General features: G+C 43.9%; 1 protein-coding gene across 2 annotated transcripts in view; it reads right to left on the bottom strand.

Moving 5' to 3' along the window:
* The window catches only part of LOC146866244 (prostaglandin reductase 1-like), a 336,856-nt gene that overhangs the window by 275,183 nt on the left and 46,608 nt on the right, over positions 1–15,065 (bottom strand). For both annotated transcript variants that reach the window (XM_085634947.1, XM_085634956.1), the window contains exon 3: positions 229–274. In XM_085634947.1, the coding sequence (XP_085491073.1) occupies positions 229–274 (46 nt within the window). The remainder of the gene's footprint in view (positions 1–228; positions 275–15,065) is intronic.

Here is a 15,065-nt window from a genome sequence, read left to right as displayed (position 1 = left end):
TGTGCTTAACCTAAACTCCAGGCAATTCCAAGAACTGGACAAGAATGGTTCACTCATGTAATGTGACATGCTTCATCATTTGCCACCTCGTCCCACCTTGGTAGCTAAACAGGCAAGAGGACATCAGATAGCTAAACACTAACAACAGCAGCAGTCTCAAAACGTTTTGTAGAAGAAAACAATTCCTTGTCTCAATAATAAAAAAAAAATATATATAAAAAAGAGTACCTCATGTAAGGATCAACGCTGAAGTAAACAGCTTCGATTAGTACTTCTGAAATATATAAGAAAAAGAGGTGATAAGTAAATTGTGCTGCTACAGTGACAATAGAAACACATCTGTTTTTTGTTTTCGTAGAGTACATCTTTCCATAGCTCTGCTGACAGTCATTTCGCAATGATGTGTGGTCAAGGTTTTATTTTTACATTGAAATGCATTAGACAACATTAATAATTTAGAAGGGTAACAGAAGAAAAGTTGTACTTTTGTAGAGAAAATATAAGGAATAGGTGGGCCGGTACACGATTGCCCATTCAGATGGGTGTATTATTTCAACCACTACCAATTGTTAAACAGCATTGAAATGTAGAGTAGAGATTATGTTATGTATTTAATTCTATGGAAGATTAATAGAATACACAACTGCCGAGAGTGTCTCTTGGAACTAACAACAGTAAAATCAAAAAGGAAAATAATGTGATTATTCAACAGCCTTAAGGAGCACAGAGGCCGTAGGAAAGTACCCTTTTTGCATGGGCACCCCCTCCACTTTCTTTTTCCAAATGAGTTATGACTCTACAGTGCACTGGAGTCTGCTGCCCAGACCCCAGTGCCTGTGCCCTAAAACTGAGGGACTTGGTAATCCCAAATTAGCAAAAGCTTTACCCTCTCATAAGTTTCTAGTATAGGGTACCAGGGATTCCCAGGGCATTGGTGGTAAAAGGGTCCCCAGGGCTGAAGCATGATTTTTTTGCCACCCTGGCAAACAGGCTACAATTGCAGACTGCAGGAGCAGTGCAAACTGCTCGACCCTCCCTCACCATGTGTGGCACATTCACCTGCACAGCCTTTAATGTTTGTAATCACCCCTAAATTAGGCCTTCTCAGTCCAGGAGGCAGGGTGCATTTTATTTAAGGTGTGGAAAAATAAACGTATATGTCCCTGTAGTAGTGTTCCCCATTGGAAACTACTATATGTGTTAGCGGTCTATAGGATAACATGGGCTGCCAACTGGGTACTCTTGATTAGAGGCCAGCCAGGAACATATCAAGCACTGTTACGACCAGAAGTCCGCACTGGTGGTGGAGTACTAACTAGGTCGAATATATGTCGTTACTACGCATTCCGTTGCAACGCATGCCTTTACCACGCATGCGTTACAACGGAATGTTTTTTTCTACGCATTGCCTTTACCTCGATTTTTCCTTTACCCCGCTTTTTCTTTTTTTTGGGGGGGGGGGGGGGGGGAGACCCCCTCAAGCCCCCTTTCTTCTTTTTTTTTGCCTTTTTCTCAGGTCTTCGCCGACACTACTAAAAAAGGACTGACGCATTTTTTCGGATGAGGAAGAAGACGTTCCGTGATGACGTTGCTTGCGTGGTAAAGACGGTCGTGGAAGCAATATGCGTTGTGAAGACGTTTACGAGGTAAGTGTACCGTTGTAAACGTAACGCGTCGAAAAGCCTTCGTGGTAAAGGCTGTTTCCCAACTAGGTCAGCTGGTGTGGGTGTTGGCTGCCATGGCCCTCCAGGACAAGTGAACATGGCCCTATCCAATCATGGAAAATAAGTGGGACGCCAGCTATTTGGTTGACTTAGGCACCCCAAGGAGTCCTCACAGAATTCTCCATGTAAATTGCCTAAAACCCAAGCAGAACAGAGCTGACATGACCATGTTGATGGTCACTGATGGAGGTCAGGATGGGGAAAGTGAATCCCTCCCTAATCTACTGTAAAACAACCCCCAGGATGGGTCAGTTGAAGGTGTGTCTTGTCTGACACCCTCATTGCAACACAGCAATCTGAATGCAGCCAAGTCGTAGGTCAGTCTGCTGAGCTCTTCTCCTTGACCTCTGGTCAGACAACATGGCATACCCATGATGTGGACACTAGTGACAGCCTCCCTGTCAAAACCAAGATTTACAGGTTGTGAGACCAAGTTTAGGCATGCATTAACATTGAGGTCAGCAAGGTGTTACAGTCCCTGGGGTATCCCAGTGGTACTGGACCCCAAACCTCACTCAAAAGATGGGAAACCTGAGATGAGGTTCTGTGTGGATTACAGGGGTCTCAATGCAGTCATCAAAACTGATGTTCCCCCATTCCAAGAGCAGATTAATTGATTGACAATTTGTGTGCAGCCAAATTCTTGAGTATGTTTGAATTAACATCAAGGTACTGGCAGATTCGACTCACCCAGGGAGCAAAAGAGAGGTCAGCATTTTCAACCACTAAAGGCCACTAACAGTTCAAAGTGATGCCTACTGGATTAAAAATGCACCTGCCACCTTCCAGAGGTTGGTGAATAGAGATCTTTCAAGATTGGATGACTTCAGTGCAGCATATCTAGATGATGTAGCTGTTTTTAGCTCCACCTGGGAGGATCACCTGGTCCACCTCAAGGAAGTGTTACAGGGCCTGCATCAGGCGGGCCTAATTATGAAGGCCAGCAAGTGCCAGATAGGACAGAGTTCTGAGGTGTATTTGGGCCACCTTGTAGGTGGAGGCCAAGTATAACTTCTGAAACCCAAGTATCAGACTATTCTGGACTGGGAGGCTTCCAAAACCCAGACTCAAGGCAGGGCATTCCTTGGCTTGACTGGGTATTACAGGAGGTTTGTGAAGGGGTATGGGACTATTGTGTTCGCACCCAATGAACTGAAGCAGCCTATGAATTTAATATGGACCACAGGATGCCAATAAGCCTTTGACACCCTGAAAGAGCTCTGCACCATTACTAAAAGCACCTGACTATGGAAAGGAATTCATAGTCCGAACAGATGCTTCTGAACATGGCATTGCGGTAGTGTTATACTACAAGAGATGAGTACGAAGTTCCTCTGTGGGTCACAGAACACAGTAAGAGAGTTTATGTGATATCACAATGATAGGTTGTCCTCCAACGAGGGCCCTCACACACCCAGCAAGCTAGGTGTCATGCTTCATCATATAGGCCTGCTCCTTGTTGGGCCGGTGCTGCAATACCCGACGGGCACCCATAAAGGGGCTCTTCACCTGAGATATGTTGTTCCTTGCCATAAAGGTGCCATGGGTGTGAGGGGCCTAGTACATGTAGATGTAATGGTGGATGTGCGAGATAAAACAGGGGAGGGAATCCTCTAAATAAACTTTATTCTGGAAGGATCCCAGTTAAAATAAGGATTAGGAGAGGCGACTATCTGGCTATAATGTGTCAAAAGAGTGCTCTACTCCTACATGGTCGACATGTTTCTCGCCTAGTAGTCAAGAATGATCTGTGGCGATTCCTCAGGACCAAATGGAAAGACAACTAGCTACACCTAATGGTGAGGTGAAAAACTACCTACCACTCAGTGGTCCTACGGGGACTGTACCCGCAGGTTTAGAGGCCAACCTGTGAAAGAGACAAATATATTTGAAAACATAATACATTAGTTAGGCATTTGTGATCACACATAAGTTCATTCCATGACTCTAGACCTATATGCTGATCACAAGTGACCCAAACAATATGTAGTGATACCTGTAGTTATCACTCATAAAAAATATAGGTATGTAGTGCTATTAAGGGGTAATTTTAGCACACCCGTGACTCTCAATAAAAACAATAGTGAGGATTAGGCTGTGACAACGGTGGTGATCAGAGTTATCTAAACCTCACCTAATGTTTGTGAGAACGCACCTCATCATTACAGCGGCATACTAGATACATGTAGTATTGTGTCTAAAAATGAATAAAGTCAATGACAAAACAGTGGCGCTAGGTAGGGCAAGGTGATACGCAAGATAGAACGTCCGTCCTCCTCGTATTATTAAAAGACCCCTGCTTCTCTAAGCCTGGAGTTATGGGAGGAGATCGTATAGTACTACAGACTACTGGGGGACCCAGCATGGTCATATGCCGGAGCTGCAGAACAGACGAGGATCCCCCAAAACCCAGTGGAGTAAGCAAATGGTTTAACTCAATCGCGGTAGGAACGGAGTAGTTCTTAACTCAACCTGAACAGCACTTGATTCGACAACCGCTTACCTCCGCCATTTGCTGAAGACTGGGGGAGATTGTCAAAGCGTCTTCAATACTCACCTGCTTCAAAAAGAAGCCCAGTGGTAGACCTACCCCGCACCGCTGCAACCGGGATGGTAATGTCCTTCGGTGTGGGCTCGCTCTTATGCCTGCCACAGCTGCAGGCGGGTCTGGTGCGGGAAGCCAATTGGTTTCAGCTGTGGAGGATTGTGTCATGTGATGTTCTTGTCAGAACGGCCGAAAAGCTAATGAATGAAGTCGGCCATCTTGGAGTGTCTGGAATGCTCATTATAGAGATATTAGAGCATTAATTCGATATGTTGTGACGTGTGTCATGGTCAAGAATGGGGCAAAAAAGTCCCAGATATATGAATGCTATGACAAATATAATCATACACCATAGAAGTCTGAGTTATGTGACTGGGTTTGTAATGATAGTCTGTTATTACAATCTTTCAATAATTAGGTCTCATGGCCTAAAGTGCATGTATATATCTCGATTTAAGCCAACTCGATTTATCCCAGCCCATTAGTTTGAAAATAGCGTGTTGACATGTGTTCAAGGATGAGGCAGTTATTTGTTGGAATAGATGTTACCTCGTCCATGACAGGGTGGTCTGGAGGTAGTACACAATAGTATGGAACAGTTTTTTCCAATCACGATGAGAGGGCAGAAATCACCTACTTCCCTCAGTATACAGATTTCTGTCATTGTGATCAACCCCGCTAAGGAACACTGTGTAAGGGTTTGGCTTATTCTCAGTTGTTGACAAGTGAACCCCAAGGGATTTCATCGTTCAGTCCCTGATGGTCTGCCCAAACAATGCAACCATCTTTGTTCCATTCTAAAGAGGGCGGAGTGTGTGATCTGTGGATGACTTTCTAGGACCACCCACTGTAAGCTTTCTGGAGGATGTTTACAATCTTTGAAGTGTGTATACAATTTTGTGGTGGTTTTTTGGCAACAAATGTTGCTCTTATGTTCTGTTATTCTTGTCTTTATTGTCCTCATCTTCATGCCTATGTATTTTTTATTGCAAGGGCACATTATCAAATACACACATCGAGTTGTGTTGCAATTAGTATGTTTGGTGATCTTCCAGGTGAAGGAGTCAGACAGCGTTAACTACTTTGTGGGTTTTGTTTGAGGGCACACCGCACATGAGCCACAGGGGTAATGGCCCTGGACCGGGGGGAGGTCCCATAATGATCTCTGTTCATTGGTACTTGCTGGTTTCGGTCTGGTGTGAATTGGTGTGAATGAGCATATCTTTAATATTTCTGGTGCGTTTAAATGCAAAACGGGGTCTGGGGATCTCTAGGGATCCTGTGTTTAGAATCCTCCAAGGTTTGTTAATAACCTTCTTTATTTTGTTAGATTCAGGTGTGAAAGACGTGACACATGTATCTGAGGATTCTTTTGGTTTGACCTCTAGCAAAGTCTCCCGGTGATTATTCCTGGCTCTTTTCATTGATTGTGCTACTTGCTTCGGTGGGTACTGCCTTTCCAACAGATTCTTGGATAAGGACTCCGCCTCCTTCTTGTAGTCATTAATAGAGCTGCAATTTCACCTAATGCGAAAAATTGTCCAAATGGTAGATTGTCTCTAAGGGCTCGTGGGTGGTGGCTACTATATAGTAGTAAGCTATTCCTGTCAGTTGGTTTCTTGTATATGGTCATACTCAACTGACCATTGTCGAGTCTGATGGTAATGTCCAAAAACGGTATGTTTGTGGATGAAATGGTATGGGTGGATTTCAGATATTCGTTCTTTGTATTAATCCACCAGCAAAAGTTATTGCATGTGGATAAATCACCACTCCAGAAGATGAGGATGTCATCAATGAACCTCTTCCACAATCTCAGTTTATCCTTGAAGGGGTTGTTGGGATGTAGAATCACCTTCTTCAATTGCTGCCAAGTAGAGGCAAGCCACACTTGGGGCAAATGTACTCCCCATGGAAGTACCCTGAGACTGGTGGAAGAGTTGCTTCTTGTACTCAAAGAAATGTTCTGTTAATGCTAGTGTAGCACACTGCATTATAAATGTGACAGGTGTGGGCGATGTCCACTCGACCTCATTCAGGGATGTTTCAATGACTGTAAGTGTCTCACGTTGGGGAATGTTAGTGTACAGCTGTTCCACATCTAGTGTCACCAGCAGGTTTATATCATCTGTGTTACTCAATTCAGTTGTATCCCGTATATAGGAGGGAGTCAATTTTACCAGTGACTGGAGGAAACCATCACAAAATTTCGAGAGTGGCTCCAAAATGGAGCCTATGCCCGACACTATGGGTCTACCTGGAACTGGTGTAGTGCCTTTATGAATTTTGAGCAAGGTATAGAAATAAGGTGTTCTGGGGTCCTTGGTTGTGAGAAAATCAGCCTCTTTTTTGCTTATCCAGCCATTAGCTTCTGCCTCAAACACTGCACTGGAAATGTCTGTTGCCAATCTAGTAGTGGGGTTGACAGCAATCGGTGTATAGAATTTTCCGTTATTGAGTTGGCGTTGGCATTCAAGGTCATAATCTGTAGTCGACTGTATGACTGTCGCACCGCCTTGGTCTGCCTGTTTGATGGTAATGCTACTGTCCTCTGCTAGGGACTTAATAGCTTGTAGTTCATTTCTGGAAAGGTTGTGAAAGAGGACCGGTCTCGTCTCTTGTTTAAGGCCCTTTAGAACCGCCTGCTCAAAAGTGAGCACTTCCACAGGGACAATGTTTATGTAGAGTGATTTCTCAGTCCCGAATCTTTCTGGATAGGCTCTGGTTTGTCCTGAAAGAAGGCTTTTAAGCGGATTTTTCTGAAGAAATGTTGGATTTCACATTGTTCTCGGAATCTATAAGTCTTTGGAGTGGGGACATATCCAGGCTTTTTTCCAGTACAGTCATTTCAATATCGGTCAGAGGTCTGTGAGATAGATTCACCACTAAAGTCTCCTGCCCTGAGTTTTGCTCTTCGTCTCCACTGTATTGGGTGGTTGATCTTACCACTGCACTTGTTTCTGCCCACCTCTTTAGCACCCTCTTCCTCTGCCCCAACCTCTGCCTAAAAAAAGAGGGTTACCAGTAGGGAAGAATTGCAGTTGGCCTTGTGGATACATTGGAAAAGGCCAAAAGGGCTGTGGTGGACCATATTAGTTAGGTATGTGGTAGTTGGGGAGCTGAGGGCGATTAGCCTTTCTCAAGTTAGTACCACCTCAACTCCCAGTGCTGGAGTCACTAATCGAGGAGCCCCTCCTGTTGGCATCATTACTTTCATCTGAGGAATATCTGTCGTTAGCTGGTGTGTAGTCAGCCTTCAGATAGGGGTACATCTTTTCCTTCTCGAATTATGGATATCTTTTTGTAATTTGTTGACTCTGTTTCATCAGGTAGTCCTTGTGCTCTGCAATCTCATTGTTCAGTTCTGCTAATCTTGATTTAAATAAGGTCACCTGAATGGTAGTTTTAAGCGCACCCTCTGCAACTTGAATCCTTATCAGGAGGGCGTCGGCTATCCTCTTGGCTGTATTTATGATCAGGACAAGCCAGTCCCTAGTGCACTTCCAAGCCACTAGGGACCACTCTTTTTTTAACATCGCATCCTCTAGGAAGAGTCTGGGGAAGTTATAGACGATGAGGCCATTCGAAGCAATTTTTGCTTGCAAATATTCTGTCATCATCGCCCCATGTAATGTTATCTTAAGCCATTCTCTTTTCATCGTCATTAGGGAAGTCTTGCATTCTGTCCATCAACTCTTGCACATTTGGGGCCAAGAAAAGTGGGTGACAATCCTCTCAAAGGTCGCTAAATTACTCCCCTCGAAGTAGGGGAAGATCTCAAAGCTTTTGTTGTGCTTACCGCTGCCCAGGCTTGTTGGTCACCAGTCCGGTAACCGACCCCCACACTCAATGCTGCAGCTGCGTATAACACTGTGCAACCCTCATCTGACGTTAGCAGCTGTTTACCTGCTGTGTTTTTGCATTTTATTTCTTGCAGCATGATGTAAACTCTAAAAACAGCCCCACTCACGGTTCCCATTCAGCACCAAAGACAGCCAGAACAACTCTGCACCCAGACTGCACAGGCTAGGTAAAATTGATCTGATTGAGGTGGCCTGGTCCTCCTGCATGACCTTATGCCAAGAGTTGCAAGTAAATGGATCTTTAATTGACCGATTGTCACTAGTGGATTTTGCCATTGACCGCAATGTTATTTGGTCTATGTATTTTACTGCACTGATTTAGTGTTGCTTAAAATATCTATCACCCCGGTTATATGTATGATATTCTATTTGTTTTGGTGTCCAAATAAAGATAAAAATACTCTATTATTTTAATAAATTGGTGTTGGATTTCTCGCGAGTCATGTCAATTACTTTTCCACTTTGGTACTCTGAAATGCTTAACACATGTTCCTCTAGTAAAGCCCGACTGCTCTTTGCCCCTCTTCCAGGACTGAGTTAAGGATTTATAAGTGTGAATCCAAAGACTATCTTTGGTGTATTGTGGTAATAGTACATGGTAAGGCCACCCAGCCATATCACATAATATTCCACTTTCCTACAGGGGCCGATGTAAAACATTTCCATTGGCAAAAAGTGGTCACACTGACTTTTCGTGAATGGAGGGAAAAAATGTGCACACCGTGCTCTGTTCTAATAGGTAGATTCACAAAATTACTAATGAGGTGCAATTCGGCCTACCTCATCAACATTCATGAAATATGTTGCAAATCGTGACTCACTACAGTTGGATGCCATCACATGGATGGTGGCCTGCTGGGGTCAGTGGTCCACCATCTCTCTGACCTCATTTAAACTGTTAGACCTGGCACCATTGACGTGGGTCCCCCTTCCATTTTTTGCTGTTGCCCCATGTGTTTTTGCTGGTTTTAGATACTTTGGGCACTGTGCCACTGCTAATCAGTGCCACAGTGCAAGTGCTCCCTATGTGCAGTCTGTGACTACCATGCTGACTGGGCAAGTGCACCCACTTGCCAGTCCCTAAACATTCCCTTTTCTTCATATCAGACACTCCTATGGTAGGCCCAAGGGCAGGGTGCATTGTAAGTAAAAGGTAGGACATACCCTGGTGTGTGTGGCATGTCCTTATAGTGAATTACAGCCATTTTCGTTTTTCACTATTGCAAGGCTACCTGTTCCCCATAGGCCAGAATGGGCAGTTTGATTATAACACCTTATAATACTAACTGACCCAGGGGACATGGTTGAAAGTCGAGTTTAGTATGCCTGAACTCAGAATGATAAAATACATCTTTTAGTTAAGTTGGTTTTAACATTCTGTGTTTGAAAATACCATTTTTAGAAAGTAGGTATTTTCTTGCCTAACTATCCAAGCCTGCCTCCGCTAGGTTCTGGATTCCTTGTCTGGAGTTTTGAGTGACAGGGGCTGGGGGATTCCAGGGGACAGGGTGAGTCAGCACAAGGCTGAATAGAGAGATCTGCATGTAGATGGGTGGGAGGAGTTGCACCTGGGTCTGAATAGGGCTGTGCCTGCCTTCCACAATGCTGGCTCCACCTGTTTGAGGATTGGCCTGCAGTGGTTACCTGATTGCTAAAGAAAGGAGAAAGGACTTTGTACTACTTTCATCAACTTGTGAGAAGATCTCCAAGGGCTTAAACTAGAGCTTGCCTTCTGCTGAAGTCTCAGGGACAACAGACTTCACCCACCAGCTTTTCCCTATCTTCCCTTGCTGGGAACTGAAGTGCTTGATGTTGAGATGGGCCTTCTGAGAGACTGCGTGTGGCTGGGAGCTGGAAGTGCGACTCAGGACGAAGAAGCGGGTCGCTGCCGCAGCAGGCGTCGTCGCATCACCGGAGAAGAGTGTCGCCGTTGCAGCAGACGCCGTTGCATCACTGGAGAAGCGAGCTGTCGCTGCCGCTGTCGCCATCGCCTCACCCGAAGCACCTCGCATCACCGGAGAAGAGTGTCACCATCGCAGCAGACGCCGTCGCATCACCGGAGAAGAGTGTCACTGCCGCAGCATCGCTGAGGATGCATGCCGCCGCTACCGCTATCGCATCGCATCACCGAGGCGCCCCGCATTCCTGGAGAAGAGTGTCACCGTTGCAGCAGACGCCGTCGCATCGCCAGAGAAGTGTGTCACAGGGCCTGTCGTGGCTCAAGAAGATTCACCGAGTCGCCGCACGGCCGTCGGGCGTGCACGCGTCAGCCCTTCGTTGTCGCAACATCAAGAAGACGCCATCTTTGTTTCATTGCACCGGATCTTCATCGCATCACGGCGTTGCTAGCTGCATCGCCACAGAAGCGCAGTAAGAAACCAACGCATCACCTCCCCTCTGGTAAGAAACCGACGCATCCCCGTCCCCTACACAGCAGCAGGGACCCGACGCATCACCTCCCCCGGAGTAAGGAACCGATGCACCTCCATTCTTGCGTGTAAGGAACCGACGCATCACCTTCCCTGCAACTCTTTTGTTGTATAGCGTTACGCATCCAAAGGTACATTGAACATAAAGTGTTGCATTTACCATCTTAATCGAACTAAACTATTTCTACCATTTTTAAAGTACAGTATTGTGGATTTTAGTCGTTTATGGTCTTTTGTTAAATCTATATAAAAGATACCTATTTTTATAATCCAACCTGTGTGGCGTCCCTTTGTAGTGTTGTGAACAAATACAGTAATATAGTGACAAATACTTTACACACTGCCTCTGAGATAAGCCTGTCTCCTCGTGCCAAGCTACCAAGGGGGTGAGCAGGGGTTATCTTAGAAGTGTATCCCCTTACCCTGACTAGACGCAAGGGTCCCTATTTGGTCAAAGGTACCTACCACTGCCAACTAGAGACCCTCAAATCTAACAAACTCCATAAACCTTTTTTAAATGTAGCCTCTTAAAGGAAACTGGGCTGCATTTCAAAATAATTTTTCTTTTGTTGGTTTGTTTGAGATTTGGCAGTGGTCCATTCCCATGAACCACTGCCTACTACCCAACAACCGTTTTTAACATTCATAGAGGAGAAGGGGGTATTAGGGGGACCCCCTTCCCATTTGCAAATGGGTTACCACCTCTTTTGAGGTGTAGGTAAAATCTAATTGGTTTGGGACCTGATTTCGGTCACAAAACATTGATAAATACTTTAACAAATAGATGTTTGGAAGGAATACACTAAAGACACCCCTTCCAAATAGAGATTCATTATGGGGTTTTAAACCCATTTTGCTGTTTGCAACCGGTTACCAAAACGCAAAAAAAGGTTTAGTATATACCAAAAGCCACTTTGCAGTCCTGTACCCTGTGATTTTGCAAATCACTGGCTTTTCGGACAAGAAATGGCTTTGTACATCAGGCTCAAAGTGGTTTTGAATTCCCTTCTGAAGCATGAATTAGGTGCAACTGCCCTTAGGCCCACTGACTAGGAATTCCATTGGGTGGAGCAAGGACCGTAAAAGATTGTCCATTAGGATTAGCGGTATGGTATTTCGGAATGAAGCGCAAGGTATGTTGCTAGGAGTCAAGAGGTCTGCCAGAGAGATAGCTCGTAAAATGAGAGAAGATATAATCCGAAGAAGAGCCATGTAGCTTGGAATACTAAATTGGCTAGGGATGCTGGTATAGGGTCGAAAATGTCAATGCAGAAAGTTAACAGCAGCTTTACGAGTCAATCAAACAAGTTTGTCTGACGAATTTAAGAAGATGCATACCATTCTCACAACATATTTCAGTTAATTTATCAAGGAATGACTCTTCATGATAACATTATTTCAACTGTGAGTTCTCTGGTATGCCCAGAACAGGGCAACTATGGCACAAACATCCAGAAGCGTCCCCAAATTCACTGCGAGACTTTCCATAAAATATGCAAACTACTCAGAGAATAGCAGAAGTCTTCAACGCAGTGTATAGACGATGCTCAGTGAACACATAACCCATTAACTAAATCCTGGAACCCTCTTTAAATCACATATAATACTTTTGATGTCATTAGATGGTAGTGGAGTCCCAGGAGCTCAACACTTTAAAACTTACGACATTCTTGATCGTAATTTGGTTTTGTACCAGAAATGTGGAGGCATGGTTTGTAATTTATTTTTGGGATTGTGACAGTTTAAAATCTGTTGTTACTTTGTGTGGGTGGAAAAACCTGTTTGGTGTGTCAAAGAAGGTGTTCAACGCCGGAGATCCAGGATGGGCCTCAGGCACCCCTCTTTCTTTGGCACGAGGAAGTGGCAAGTAGAGCAACCCTTTCCTCTCTCTGATTCTGGCACCATCGCGATGGCACCCTCGGCTAGCAGAAGGTTAACCTCCAGTATCAGAATTTTGGCATGGTCAACTGATAACTATCCTGATATAGGGAAGATATGAGGGAGGAACAAAATAAATGGTAGGGAGAAGCCCCTCTGAATGATTTGTAGCTCCCATCAGTCTGACATGATGGATTTCTAGCTGGGGAAGAAAAACTGGTTCCTAGTACCCGACAGTGACCCTACGAAGGGAAATCTGAGCAACCCGTGGGCTGCAATGGCAGGGGGTAAGGAAGTAAGTGACTGCTGAGTCAGAACCGAACAGGGCGTCCACCATCCGATAAGACTGGTGTCATGGGAGAGGCTGAGAGTCAGGGTCAATCAATACAGGTTGTGCCTTAGTAATTTTGTAATGGAACACAGACCTTGTGTAGGCTGACATTGCTTGGGGATCAAACAACCATCTTCGGGGCTAGCACAAGGATTGGTGGCACGAGCATTTGCACTGAAGGGACTGCCATGGACATTGGTGTTGATTGGGGCCCAGAGTTGGCATCAGGTGAAGGCCTGCTGGCAGAAGTCAAACTGGGGAGGCCTGTAGCTCCATGTTGCCCGCAGGCACTCCACATGAAGGCAACATTATCTTATAAATCTGCAACACAGCCTCTTAAAAGGCTTCTTGATGCATAGTGGTTGACAACAACCTGGGAAATTTGGGGCATGCAGGGAACAATTGCATAGCAGGATCTGTGTCAGAAGACGCTGGGGAGATGGGGGCTTGGAGTGTGGATTGTCGTATGTAGTGAGAAGAGTCACCTTCTCACAAAGCAAGGGCACTCAATAAACAACGAAACTGTTGAGTTTCTTCATCCATTTATTGACTTCATGGATTGAGTTACAACAAATTCATCCGATTAAATCTCTCGTTGAAAATATCATTTCCAAATGTGATAGTACATAACAAAGATTATTCTTCTTAAGCTCATTAGACATCCACCCAATGCATTTCGGGTCATTAGTGTCTGACCCTTCTTCAGGGGTCTAAAAAATGAAATGAAACAGGACCATTAGGTTCACTATCCAGAATGAATGAATGCTATAAACAGTACAATCAAATACATACATAAGACGAAACATATGTACCAAATCAATAAAACTGTAATGAGAACAAACTAAGTAGAAAATTAGGCGTGAGAACAAGAAGTGAAGAGAAAAGAAAAATTAAAAGAAACGAAAATTAACAAAACGTGCAAGGGCTAACGAAGCGTATAGGTGACACAGGATCGAAAACCAATTAAAAGAAACACGGAAATATCAAGCGAGTGAGAAAATTGAAGCGGGTGAAAAAATACGAAGGCTTAAAGCGAGTGAAAAGGTTATGTGAAAAATGATACTAAAGGATCCCATTTAAACCCGGGGGGGAGCGTGTTGAACGGAGACTTACTGGAAACCGGACGGTTTTCACATGTCTAAGGCTCTGCTGGCGGCGTGAAGGTTCGACGTCGGTTCAGGATCATCAATCTAAGACACCCCGTGATTGGTCAATATATATGAGTGAAAATGAGCCAATTGGTTACGTGATGACGTAATTTCGCAAGCCTATGGGCATCAAGTTGTCAAAAATAAGGACGCTGGCGGCCAATAAAGCGGCCAGACAAATATAAACCGTGTGAAAACGAAGATACGAAAAAATAAAAAAAAATAAACAAAAAACCTCAATAAGGTTACAAGAAAAAAGAAATCAGTAAAGTTAAAGAGAAACAAGAAACAATAAAATGAGAGGGAAACAGATTCAAGAGTCAAAATACAAACATAATAAAGATACGTAAGTGAACATCATCATTCGAAAATAGATTAATGGATTATGCATAGGGAATTTCAGGACCGGATAACACTGTTTGCCAATGGAACTATGATTAATTGACTAAAGAAAACAGGCATATTCTATACGATCATTCAACCCGATGGGGTGGGAACAATTAAGTTTTTTTATCCAGAAGTATTCAGTCCTTAGTCTTTGTTTTGCAGGATCCATGTCTCGACGTTGTGTGATCTTTTCAAGTATTGTGAACCGCAACTGAGAAATTTGGTGACCAGTTTCAATCCAATGTGATGCTACAGCTGATTTTAAATTCTTCGTTCTGATGTTACTTTTATGTTCTGAGATCCGAATTTTCACTTTCCTCTCAGTTTGACCTACGTATATTTTTCCGCAGGGGCATTTGATGGTGTATATACAATTAGTCGTATCACAAGTACTTGTATGATGTAAAGGTATGGAGTAACCATTCGTGGGATGATTAAATTGGTTGCCAATCATTACGTTACCACAGTGGGTACAGTTTTGACATTGAAGCATACCTCGCCATGGTTTAGTCAATTTCTTAGGTGTATTCAAAATTTCCTTAATGTTTTTTGAACGTTGAAAAGCAAATGTGATTTTATTGTCAAAAAGATCAAGAAGATCTGGTTCCATAGAGATGATTCGCCAATGTTTACTTATGATTTTCTTAATCTGTGATGATTCAGTGGAATATTTCAATACACATACAGTTTTGTTCTTGTCTTTTGTGTCTGTGGTTTTTTCTTGGAGAAGGTTAACTCTGGGTAACAGTGATACTTTATC

This window comes from Triturus cristatus, chromosome 2_1 (genome assembly GCF_964204655.1).
Source record: "Triturus cristatus chromosome 2_1, aTriCri1.1, whole genome shotgun sequence".
NCBI classification, from domain to species: domain Eukaryota; kingdom Metazoa; phylum Chordata; class Amphibia; order Caudata; family Salamandridae; genus Triturus; species Triturus cristatus.
This window is presented reverse-complemented; position numbering and strand designations above follow the sequence as displayed.